This window comes from Convolutriloba macropyga, chromosome 6 (genome assembly GCF_964194025.1).
Source record: "Convolutriloba macropyga chromosome 6, txConMacr16.3, whole genome shotgun sequence".
Lineage (NCBI taxonomy): Eukaryota > Metazoa > Xenacoelomorpha > Acoela > Convolutidae > Convolutriloba > Convolutriloba macropyga.
The window spans coordinates 38,946,194-38,958,267 of NC_134473.1; the positions used below are offsets into that span (position 1 = coordinate 38,946,194).

A 12,074-nucleotide genomic window follows, 5' to 3' on the forward strand; every position below is an offset into this window, starting at 1 on the left:
CGGCTAGTTATATGTAAAAACTTACAATATTCGTTTAAAACAATTTATATCATCTATTTATAAAGTAAACGCTTTAAACCAACGGCTGAATTGGATCGCAGCAAATTAAGCAGTCTGTTCAATGCGCAAGCTAAACTAAAATCCTTTGGATGTGAATTAAAAATGTAACGATAATTGACATCTTTACTAACGAATTCCAAGACGAAAGATTTCACGTATAGTGAAGATTTATATTCAGTACCAAAGGTCTGCCTAACGGCTGCCTCAGAAAAATTTTTCTAAAAAACAGTAAATTCTAATTCAAATTAAAATAGTCATCAAATGCACATTGAACCGGAAACATAACACTAACGCATACCAATCAATTAAATATTTCACTGAAGCAAGTCGGGCAAGCTTGACTCTGCACTTATTGCCTTCTGACCAAGATTTGTTGAACCCGGAGGATTCAGATTTGCCCCATTGAGAGCAATCGAATCGACGCTTCCTTCGCTACTGCTTCCTTCTTCCTTAGGAAGATCGCTTCCGAATATCCCGCTGTCGGAGACATCTACATTACTCCCGGTCTCAACACTCGATTGCAACTTGTTATTATCACCATCTTCAGTTTCCCTCGTATCTAAGTCTAAACAAACAACCAACCATTTCCGTTAGGGATATGGAATTTTTGACATCTGAAATTAACAACTTTTTTGAATTAATTATGAACTATACAGCATTATGACGCAAAGAGCGTTTTATTGCCCTTGATTCGAAAGCTATTCTGAAGAGTAACTGAAAACTAATCGAAAACTCCCTTCAAATACAAACGTCTAGACAGCTCTGTAGCAGCTATTGCACAGCCCTATAGCAGCTATTGCTGTTTAGAAATTCAAATACGCTGTTATAGTTGTGACTTAAATCGAGTCTCGGATGGTCACCTTTATCGAATGCTTGAAATTGGACCTATCTGCAAGATGATAAACCGAGCAGCATCAAATCAACTTTTTATTTTAAAATATTATCATAGTACGATGAGGTAGGTAATCATTATAAAACCCTAAATAACAAATTTACCTTCCTTGTTCAAAATTTCCATATCTGCTATCAAACTTTCATCGCCTTCATCACTCCCCATTTCTTTTCTATCCTCTCTTATCGCATCTTTGACACCATTCGGCCCGTTGTCAGTAATCGAAGTTTCCATCGGTTCCAGACTGTTGTCAAGAGTTTTATCTACAGATTCATTGCAATCGTTATCGTCAGTTTCAAGACCACTTGTTTCTGCATTCTCCGATTTTTCATCCTGGCCAGCATTTGATTTTGAAACTGGACAAAAAACTCAATTTACAGTTCAAGTAGAAATTCAGCTATTTGTAGATAGCATAAGAATATTAAAAAAATCGAACTAAGCAAGAATTTGATGTCACTCCATGCATCCATACAATTTCATAATAGCATAGTATGCGTTATTAACTGCTTATTAACTATTTATCTTTCCAAACAGCTGAAAAGGGGAACTTTGAATACGAAGGTTGATGATATTTGTCCTTAAATATTAACCTTTGGCGTTCTTGCTAGACTCCTCATCTGACTCCCCACCAGTGACGGGAGTTCGATCTCCGTCATCTTCTTTCTCTGATTCTCCTGTAGATGACGTCGTGGCTATTTGATTAGCGTTCTGAGAAGTAGCCGAGGCACTGCTGGAAGTTGAGACTGACTGCTGTTTTGGTTGTTGTAATTGAGGTGATGGGGTAGGAGGTAGAACACTGATTGGTACTTTGGGTGCAACTGGTCGTCCCTTCTTAGCTGGGTTTGACATGCCACAATACGCACAGCGAAAAGCTGCAACAAAAAAGTTCATGTCTCAGTCTTTGAATAAGGAATCGCAATGTTAATCAATGTTAATAGAGCTTAGTATACCTAGTCATCGTTGCCAAACGTTGCTCTCAACTTTGGGTTAAAATTCCAAGCCAATTCAACAAAAACAAAAACATTATCTTTACGAAAAAAACATTACTTCATGTTGAAGTCCAACTCAGTTCAAGACGAATAAAATGAGATGATCTAAACTCTGAAAAAATTATAACCGAAAACATGGGGATACAAAACGAAAAATCTGTCAAAAAGGCACACATAGCAAGCCTAAATAATTGCTGTAAACATTGTAAGAGAATCAATCGCAAATTAAATGTCTTTACAGCTGACACATCACCGTATGAAAAAAAGAGTTTCCAGGTGCATAAAAGTTCTAAGTACAGGCTCGGCTATAGACAATAATATAACTGCCATAGCTGCCAAATACATTTGAGTGCTGTCGAATGCAGATAGAAAACAAAGAGAAATGAGGCGATGAAGTTATTAACGCCGCTTAAAATTTAGCGAAATATTTTAGGTAAGATAAATTGATACGGCTTGTTCACTTTCATGCCGCAGAAGACTTTTTATAGGTGAATTTCGTTATACAAATTTGCCTCTTTGACCTAAACTAATTCGAACTAAACTTAAATCATTTTGTTGAGTGAAGTAAGTCACGTATGATCAAAATTTAGTCATGCAAATGAATTAAAAAAACTCTCTGGAGAGTGAGAAATGACGTCACGCGCGCAAATGCCATTGTTGTGAGCCAAAATGATGGTACTACAGTTTATACACAATTAGGATTTTAAGTTTGAAAATGAAACAACTTTTGGGGCACTTTTCTATTTGACTTTAAGTAAACTGCTGGCAATTCAGTTTAGCAGCCTAAAATTGTGAATAAGAGAACAAATTAAATCACGCAAAACTCAAAAAGTCAAAGACATAACAGTCAAAAGCGATCAGAAAATTTTACAGTAATTGCCCCAAACTTCGTTCAAGAGCAATTAAACCTACTGATAACCTAATTTAATTTCTCCATATAAAATTTGTATGAAAGAACTTTCAGCAATTTTATGTAGTAGTTTGTATTTTACCTAGAAATCTACAATTTCCATAAGCATGGGCAGATAAATTTTCCTTCAGCTGTGCTACTTTCAAGCTCCATTTCAGGTAACGACGATAGTCAATTTGATTGAGAACTCACCGACATATTCGAACTCCTCCTTGAGAGCCATTCCATTGTGGTTAAGACAGTGTGAACAGATAAGAGCATACTTGTTCTCAGGTCCATCTCCCACGATGTACTCCATCATACGATCAAATGTACTCTTCCCCGCCGCACTTCTGCTTCTAGCTGATGCGGGTGGAGGGATGGGACGAGCTAAAAAATAGTCAGAATAGAACTCGTTCTCATAGTAGTAAAGCAATGAGGATTTATGGTCATTGAACTACTTTTGTTCATTTGAATTTGAGCCAACCCAACAGAGATCAGCCCACCATCAATGAACTGCGCAACCAATTTCAGAGCACTAAGGATGACCAAAATTTCAAAACGCATTTGATCTTTTCCATGCGCTGAATGGCTTCAGTATAAGCATAGAAAAAGAAAAGACAAAGTGGGCTTTTTCAGTGTCTAGCTGGGGCTTATTGAGGCTATCTTAGGCTTAACAGAGGGGGAGAAAGGAGCAGAGAAAGAGCGTGCAATATGGAACTTAATTGAATGGGACGTACAGTGAAGTGACAGGGAAGTAAACCGCCAAAAATCTGCGTTGGTCTACTGAGATGACGGAGGCTATTCAAGAGCTACACGATCCCAAACGAAGAAGCAGAGCAGTAGTTAAAATACAAATTTAACATACATCGTTACCATATATGCTTTCAAAATAGGGTCTGAAGGATACGTCCTCAAATTTTATTCACCGGCTAATCACATCGAGTTATCTTTTTAAATATCACGATTGAGAGCTAAAAATTGAGAGCTAAACATTTTTTCAGACGAGAACTTAAACATAGCCCGCTAGAACTTTAACATAACTTTCATCTAGCCGCGAAATAGAATTGCGTGCCATTGATATATACAGAAAGAAACTATCGAGGCTGCTAAGACAACTATAAAAACTTCAAGCGATAAAATTATATTGCTTGTTGAATTTTCGACAGAAAAATCTTGGTCGGGGAACTTCTTTACAATACTGGTATTTTTAACCTTCAATTATTTTCAATCGAATTTTATGGAGCGAAAATCATTATTGAGTGATGTGAGTCACGTATGATCAAAATGAAATCCCGCAAGTGACCTAAACGGTATTGGAAGACGAAAAATGACGACACGCGCGCAAATGCCGTTAATAAAAAGAGAAGTTTCAAAATATTTGACTTGTGCAAGAGGTCTGTGTGAACAGATGCAAAACGAATAAGATCTTCTCACTACCTAACAAATTTCGTACGACCTACTTTTATACCCCAAGAAAAACCTTATGGGAATCCGGATTAAAATTATCATGCACAAAAAATTTCAACTCCATTGAAAATATTGAACCTTGAAATACACGTTTGCTCAGAAAATAATAGTCTTCATTATAGGCATACCTCAGTGAACTTCAATTCCTGTGTTCAATTCCTGCGTAAATCAACTTTCGTCCACAACGGAAGTTGATTTACTGTGAAAAAAAATAGAAGGAAAGATACATCGGAGCTTCATCGTTAAGGAATAAAAACCATTGTCCATTCAGAAAAGGCATGACCAAATGCTGCTTTTTTGCAGCTAATTCCAGCTGTATTGATTTGCAAATAGGTTTTAAAAGGTAGCTTTTGGTAGTACAGACAAACGTTTTTACAATTACATTCCTGCTTACCGTTTACCATTAAGCAATAGCATTTGATATCGCGCTCAAAAAAGAAATCCCCGCACTCGTTAAAATTCCAATTATTAAACACGTCGAAACCTTTTTTGTGTCGAATTTTTTGCTTGACGTTGTGGATACAAAAGAAGTCGTTCAGTGATTTTCCCCTCGATTATTTTTATTAGGCAGAAAACGAAACGCACCTCTTCTAGGATAATCGGCAAGCGATGGAGGTTAGGATTGGTTGGGAGGGCTGCACGAGATGGAGGTCCGAATCACCAGATGACGGAGGGTAGGCAGGGGAAGCATTGGCGGAAGTTGAGAGGAGAGGCTTGGGGGGTCACATTTAAGATTAAGAACCTCCATTCACACCATGAAATTGTCTCCTCAAAACAGTTTTGGCGAATCGCATAGTCAGAGACTAGTAAGGCGTACGCCTCTAAGAGGACTGCTTTGCCATGTAATGCCCTCAGGCTTTACCTGTAAATCTACTTTTGTTTTTGAGGACGAAAACGTGACAGGATCAGACGAAAATTTGGTCAAGCCAAAAATTGCTTAAAAGACCAGACGACTAATATAATGACTACAAACTTCGTGTTAGAGCAATTCCACACAATCCGACTAACGTGGGATGAACTGCTCTCGAACAACAGGCGGGCCGATTTAATGTAGAGGGGGTGTCGCTTAGAATAATTAATGGGTGAAAAAAACGACCCCATAGGGTTTCGAACCACTGACCTCCACTTAGGCGTCTGACATCTTGCTGAATCACCTACAATGGCTCTAATTTCCCTTCGCTCACAATCGGTTTTACAAAGGACTTTCATTTCAGAACGCTGAAAATGAAGAACTAAAGTGTGAAAAAGTCACTCAAGAAGTCAAAGAATGTTCTGGAACAAAAAATTGCTTCAAACTGCGTTCGAGAGCATGTCAAATTAATTTTGGCGTCAAATCAGCTAAGTTCGTTTAAAATATGAATGATAGCAAAATAATATGGAAAAAAGGAAGTCAGGCATGAAAGTCATTTGGAAAGCGGTCAGATGAAAAAAGGCCAGCAGGACAAAAATAATGACTAAAAGCTTCATTTGAGAGCGATTAATTAGAATAACCATTTTAAAGCAAATAAAAAATTTGGCAAAGTCCGTCATCATTGGACTACATATCTGGAAAAAGTAACATTTTGAGCAGCAGTTCAAACCGCTATTAAATGTCTTGCTTTCGAAAAGGTCACCAACATTCAGAAATGGATACGAATTCGATCTGTTAAGCACTTCAGCTTTCATGAACGCAATACAGCGCCGTCCTCTTACCAGACTCATTCAGGCTACTAGAAAAATGAACACGTAACAGGACTATTTATTAAGTCGTCTAGATAGCAGTGTTCTAAAATGCACGCCCCGCACAGGAAAGTCTAAGCTTTTAAGGCCATTTTGCAAATCGACAGGAAGCAAAGCACAATTTTTGAAAATTAACAAAGAAAAGAGTACAATAGAATACGAACCAAACATTTCATCATGAACACCTAGCTCTAAAACAACAGTGGATTTTACACAAGGACAGCAATCTGTTGTAAAACCTTAGAGAAGTTGCAACATACAAATGTTACAACGGTTGCAGCATGTTACTGGTAGAACTATCGAAGTAATAAGAAGTAGCATTAAACACATAGCTGGCAGATTGCCAGAAAATAGCCGCACTAGCTTCGTAGATCTGCAGTCTCAAAAAAACAGTAAAAAGACAGACCAAAAAAATCGTCTTTTCATTAAAGGCTGATATATGTTATATTTCGATTACAAAAATCTGTGTAAGTTTTTGCTGCCTCTATTAGCTGCTCTTAAATAACCTTCATTTAGAGTGACACACACCCATTTGACTTTATCTCTTTGAATAAAAGTAAATAAAAGTCAATTTCAAAGTGAGGAAACCATTTTAGAGAGTGAGCTAAGTCAAGCGTGACCAAAAATTTAATCACGCGAACGAAAAATGACGTCACGCACGCACTCTAGTTGAAATTGCATGAACGAATGAACAAAAAGCAGATTTTAAGTGATGTGACGTCATATCGTCGTAACAAAAATCGCGACGACGAAATAAAAAACATAGCAGGACACGTCCTGACGTACAATTCTAAGAATTTTCATTGACTAAACAGAAAACCAGACCTAGAACGGACTATGAATGGATATGAAAAACCATTTAGAAAAAAATCCGATCGAAAAAATTGAAAAAACAGCAAAGATCAAAGTGAAATTGCCACATGTGAACAAAAACCCACTAGCGAAAGCGAATTTTTGTTCGAACACCGTTTTCTCACTCTACTTTAAATTTGGAGGAAAAAAATTTCACGTCGCAAAACCACTCGCTTTTTCGCTCCACTTCATGTTTCGGCGTGACCAAAATCACTACTCCAATTTGACTTCAAAACTCATGAAAAGTGTGAACATATCTTAAAAAAACGTAGCCCGAAGAATTCCGGAACCGACTCGAAGTGAAAATCCAATTAAACGCCATCCAACTACTTATCCAACTAAACATGCCTAAACTTACTTATCATTATCTTGAAACAGAACCATAAAACAAAAAAGTAGAAACAGGAAAATCAAATCTGTTAAAAATGATTAAAAAACCTGACCAAATTCGTCATAAATTGAGATCCCAAAATAACTATTTCTGCCCAAATTGCTTCTGCCCAAATTGCTTCTGCCCAAATTGCCCAAGACAACTAGTACCTACTGAAACCACTTATAAGAATTCTTTAAAAATACTTGAAGACAAATCATGAAAAAATAAGCTCTTACAACTTGAACTAAAAACTTGAAAAAGTTATAAATTTTTTAAATATTACAAAAGCACAAAAATCCAAAGAAAAAATCCGTTCAGCCAATAGAGCATCTAGATGCTCTCAAAACAATAAGCAACTCAAAATAGGCCTGGAAATTCGTCTAGAAAACGTGAAAAATAAACGAAAAACTCCCAAAAAAGTGAGAAAAATAGATTCAGTTTTTGCCATTTTTTGTCATATTTCTCAACAAAAAAAATGATTCTTACCCTCAAAACTGTAACCAATTGTTATCAAAAAATTGCTCAAGTATAAGGGGTTTCTTCAATAACCATTTGAGCCAGTAAAATAAAATAATCGTAAAAAAAAACGCAAAAATTAGCCCCAAAAATCAGCAAAATACATGAAAAACCTCCGAATTAGCAGAAAACTCATATGAATTTCCAGAAACGTTCAAACACAAACCACTGCCAAATCCACCCTAAAATTCAAACAAAATCATAACAAAACCTCTTAACCAAAAAAAGAAGAAAAACTGCTTTAAAATGCCGCACGTGAACAAAAAATTTCGCTCGCTTAGAATTTTTTTTCACACCTCAAATTCTCGCTCTCTAAAAAACAGCGATATGAACAAAAACCACTCTCTTTTCGCTCCGCTTTCCACTTTTGTTTAGCACCAAAATCACTCCAAATTTTTCACGCGTTTCATTTGCCGCTTCAAAAATCACTCCAATAAAATTGATTGAAAAAAAAGGACTTCTCCAATACTCCTCTTCGAGTCGTAAAAAGACAGCGCCCCATTACAATTCAAATTCTTTGAAATGTAAAATTCTGTGCGGCTATTAATAACGAAATCAAATGTTAAAAAACGTCTAAATTAATCCTGCAACCAAAAATGGTGTATGGAACCTGGTAATCTTTGAGGCGTCATCATGGGAGAGCCTGGAGCTGTATTTGGCACTCTCTGCATCATAGCAGACATATTTGGCTGCTGAGGAGTCGCGAATTGTCCAGCAGCTCCTCGCGGCATAGATTGCATCGGAGTAGCCGTCAAGTTAGCATTCGGCGAGGCGTTAGCAGGTAACTGTCGCTTTCGAACTTCACCTGAATAAATCCCTTTTGAATGAGATTGTCTATAGAAAAATCAAGCATTTTTAAATGCAGACACCTTGCAGGAACCCTTAACCATTGCCTACGACAGCAAATTAGAAGTTTAAAAGGCAACTCACTTTCGGGGATAAAAGCTGAAAAAAGATAGCGCGCCGATCAAACACAAACTTAATTTTTTAATAGTTTAATGCGACTTCAGTCTCACTGTGTTTCAAGATGTCATCTCCAACTAAATTCAATCTATGCTTTGAAGAAAAAGAGGTTTGCTTCAAGAGCAAAAAAAACACCCATTAAACGGTACAGTGAGACAGTTCCGCAAATATTTAAAATTACGAGATAAAGTTATCCACGAGCTTAAACTCAAATAACGAGAATCGAATCGTGTGTTAATTTATGAAGAAATACTAAATGAACCGGAGGACACCGGTAGAGCCGAACAAGCGATGCCATAAAATGAAATTTAAAGCCGAATATTTCGCATGCTCTGATGGTTGAAACTCATTACTTCAGCGGCAATTTTTTTGAGAAAAAATAGTTGCAAAATAGCGTAACCCGGCAGCACACCATAGATAAGCAAGAGACGGCAACTAATGATTTCGCTGTTTCTTACATTTATTGTACTTCAATTAAAACCAATCAGATTATTTGTGCAATCAAATTTAATTTCGTCCGTTCAGCTCTAATTCCTAGCTCGAAATCAACCGCAAGATGACCAATTTAGCTACGTACTATTTGCAGATTGTGATCTGAGACGCTGCAGTTCTTCGGCCATCTAAATAATCAAATTTTGTTCGAAATTATTTTCAACGTCCTTTCACCAACTGCATTTAACTCACATTTTTCATTTTGATAACCTCTGGGTCATACTTTTCCAAAATCTCTTTGCCCTTCTTGTAGCTCTCTTTTTCCCGAACAGCATCTAGCTGAAATTTATCAACTTATGAGACATTATTATGTTCTTCTCGAATAAAAGTCGGAATATTACATACCAATGTTTTCTTTTTCTCAACTAAACCACGTAGGGTCTCATCGGAGCTCTTGAGTCGTGTTGAGAAATACATCATCACGATGCGTCGCAATAAATACGCCCTAAAAAACAACTATTGCCGCAGGAATTGCTCTAAGAACAAGCGTTATTGTAAGATTTTTAGATTGATTAAATAGTAGGGCTATATCTTAGCCAGGCAGCCCACAATTCAGTTCACTATTAATCAGCTTGACTTCGTTTAAGAGCAACTAATAAATTAACAATAAAACAAAGTAAGAACATTTAAGGTTATACGTACAGAAAAGGTCCAAAACAGAGCGGTAGAGCGTATAATATACGTAGTTTCCATGAGGGTGGAAAGTAGAAAGCCAAAAATGATGCAGCAATTAGCGTGTAGAGCAATAAAGACCATAAGGTAACAGATGCGACAAGACGTTTCTGTCGCTGCTGGCTTTGGTATCTATTCTTTCGAACAGCATTGATTGAGTTTTCAACTTCCTCCAGCTGCTCACTTAGTGACCGCCTCTGAAATATTCGAATTTAACATCGAACAGATCATTTTTTTTTCAAGCAATTTCCTTCTTACCTGAAAAAGAGAAAAGAAGCTTCCCATTGCAACTCGGTGTAACTGCAAATTGTTCACATATTAACCTGAAAGCAATATCAGTTCAAGACACAGCGATTGTGAAGAACTTGCGTCGTCTCATTTTACATCCCCGCTAGTCGGCACACACACCTCTGTCCTACATTTCTGCAGTTATCAAAACAGCATGTATCTCAATCACGGCCAATACTTATTGGATTACTAAACCAATACAAGCTCCGTTAGTGCAGTAGGCAAATCCATGCCTGGCTCTGCTCAAGGGGTTTCTGATCTTTCTTTACAGCTTTTGATTGGCTCCCTACCCACCCTTTCAATGGAAAGTTGGTCAGTTCCCAATAATAGTTCTCAATTCCAATACCTCTTTTACAGAGAGATCAGATGGCGAGAAATATTTTTTGAAAGAATTGAACTTACAGTTTAAAAGCGTTTAAGAGAATCAAACAGGAAATTTAAACACATTAGAAGGATCCACATAAGAGTTTATAGAGGCGCGGGATTTCCTGATCGAAGTTAGCGTGAAAATACAGAGTCCAGTGACATAAAGCTCATATATACTGGATACAGTACAAACCTTAATTAGATTTTCACAAGGAAAAGATTTCCTGTTGAAATAGAAACCTTGGGCTCTTTCTGCAATTCCAAAATTGATAGAAGCTTGTTTTTACTAAACTACAATATATAAAATCCGTAAAAGAAGGATGGTTTTAGGTGTTAATTGTACTTCATGGTATTTCAATGCAATATCTTTGTGTATGAATTGAAGTAAGATAACTCTTACAGATATATGCCTCGCAAGTTTTCTGAGAACTGCAGCGACGCGATTGTCATAACGAAGTTTTCGGTCAATATGTACACCCAAATAATTAGCAGATGCGCAGGTAAGTAGTTCAAATCTAGAACATTCGGGTACGGTTTAATAGATTGTTGTTCAAATCTGATTCTTTTGGCAGTTTAAGCAAGAGATTCCATTGTTGTCGGTCCGAATCCAAACTTTTTATCATAGAATAGCAGCTTTTTTAAAATCGGAGGTTTTTTTTTGTCAGTAAAATAACCCGATCAAAAGCTACATTTATGAATTTGGTAATGTACGGTAAAATTACAGGGCATGCAACTCGATTATTTTTATCGATAAATTATCGATCCCCGCAGATTTCGTTTTGATGCTCGCAAATATTACTCTTTCTGACTCAGTGACATCTCGAAGAAACATCGATTCGGCTTTCATACATGACAGGATACATTGTCCGTTTGAAGGTTTCTGAAGGTACGTTTGACGGATCGTTGGAATTTTTTTACCCATGTTAACACCAAAATTATAGAAAATTCTTTTACTTCAGCCATGGATTGAAATAGAGTGCAGTCTTCACGAATTAGTTCCATTGTTTAAAGGTTTTTTATATCGTCTTTTGACCAGAAGTCGAAAACTAAACACTTATTCTGCTGTTTTAATACATTTAGCCAATGGAAAAATTTGTTCTTCGCATTTCCTGGGAGACACGAGAGAAATTGCAAAACATACTCCTCATTTTAACTTTTACGAATTTACGTATCAATTGTGACTAGGCTTAAATATTTTTGTATTAGTTATACATATGCAGAGTAAGGATTAGTTAGAGTACTTTTGATAACTCAAGTAAATTAAGAAATGCCCCTCCCCAACACAGGGTTAATATTGGCTGGTTCGGAGCCCTCCCAGCACTACGTCTTCATAAAGCATTAAATCTATCAAAAAATGATATATGTAAACATCAGCTGAGAAAGTAAAACAAAAGACAGACAGCATTAGAAAACAAACAACTAATGACGAAAGTAAATGAGTCACACTAGCAGCCTTCGTCAACCACAGCTCCCATCAAAGCATTAACAATTTCGCGCCGCCAAAGCTTCCTTGGCCCGCGAATGGAGAGGAGG

General features: G+C 36.9%; 1 protein-coding gene across 3 annotated transcripts; it reads right to left on the minus strand.

Annotated features, from left to right (window-relative positions):
- Positions 1 to 273: 273 nt before the first annotated feature.
- On the minus strand, positions 274 to 10,212 carry LOC142341670 (endoplasmic reticulum junction formation protein lunapark-B-like). Of its 3 annotated transcripts, XM_075392805.1 has the most exons (12): positions 10,146 to 10,212; positions 9,858 to 10,084; positions 9,561 to 9,660; positions 9,408 to 9,494; positions 9,301 to 9,343; positions 8,691 to 8,705; positions 8,371 to 8,565; positions 6,184 to 6,210; positions 3,044 to 3,220; positions 1,543 to 1,824; positions 1,057 to 1,308; positions 274 to 625 (listed from the first exon to the last, which is right to left on the minus strand). In XM_075392805.1, exons 1-12 carry the CDS (start codon positions 10,170 to 10,172, stop codon positions 375 to 377), a joined length of 1,683 nt encoding a protein of 560 aa, XP_075248920.1. In that variant the 5' UTR covers positions 10,173 to 10,212; the 3' UTR covers positions 274 to 374. The 3 variants fall into 3 exon arrangements, with proteins under 3 accessions (XP_075248920.1, XP_075248921.1, XP_075248922.1); XM_075392806.1 differs by lacking the exon at positions 8,691 to 8,705; XM_075392807.1 differs by lacking the exon at positions 6,184 to 6,210.
- Between the last annotated feature and the right edge of the window lie 1,862 nt (positions 10,213 to 12,074).

Bases quoted from the DNA above. Each gene is read 5' to 3' on its own strand.
- LOC142341670 (XM_075392805.1), bottom strand. From the start codon at position 10,172: ATGGGAAGCTTCTTTTCTCTTTTTCAG. The intron at 9,344-9,407 runs GTGAGTTAAATG...TTGATTATTTAG, and splicing joins AGGTTATCAAAATGAAAAAT to ATGGCCGAAGAACTGCAGCG. The intron at 1,309-1,542 runs GTTAATATTTAA...TTTTTTGTCCAG, and splicing joins GTCTAGCAAGAACGCCAAAG to TTTCAAAATCAAATGCTGGC.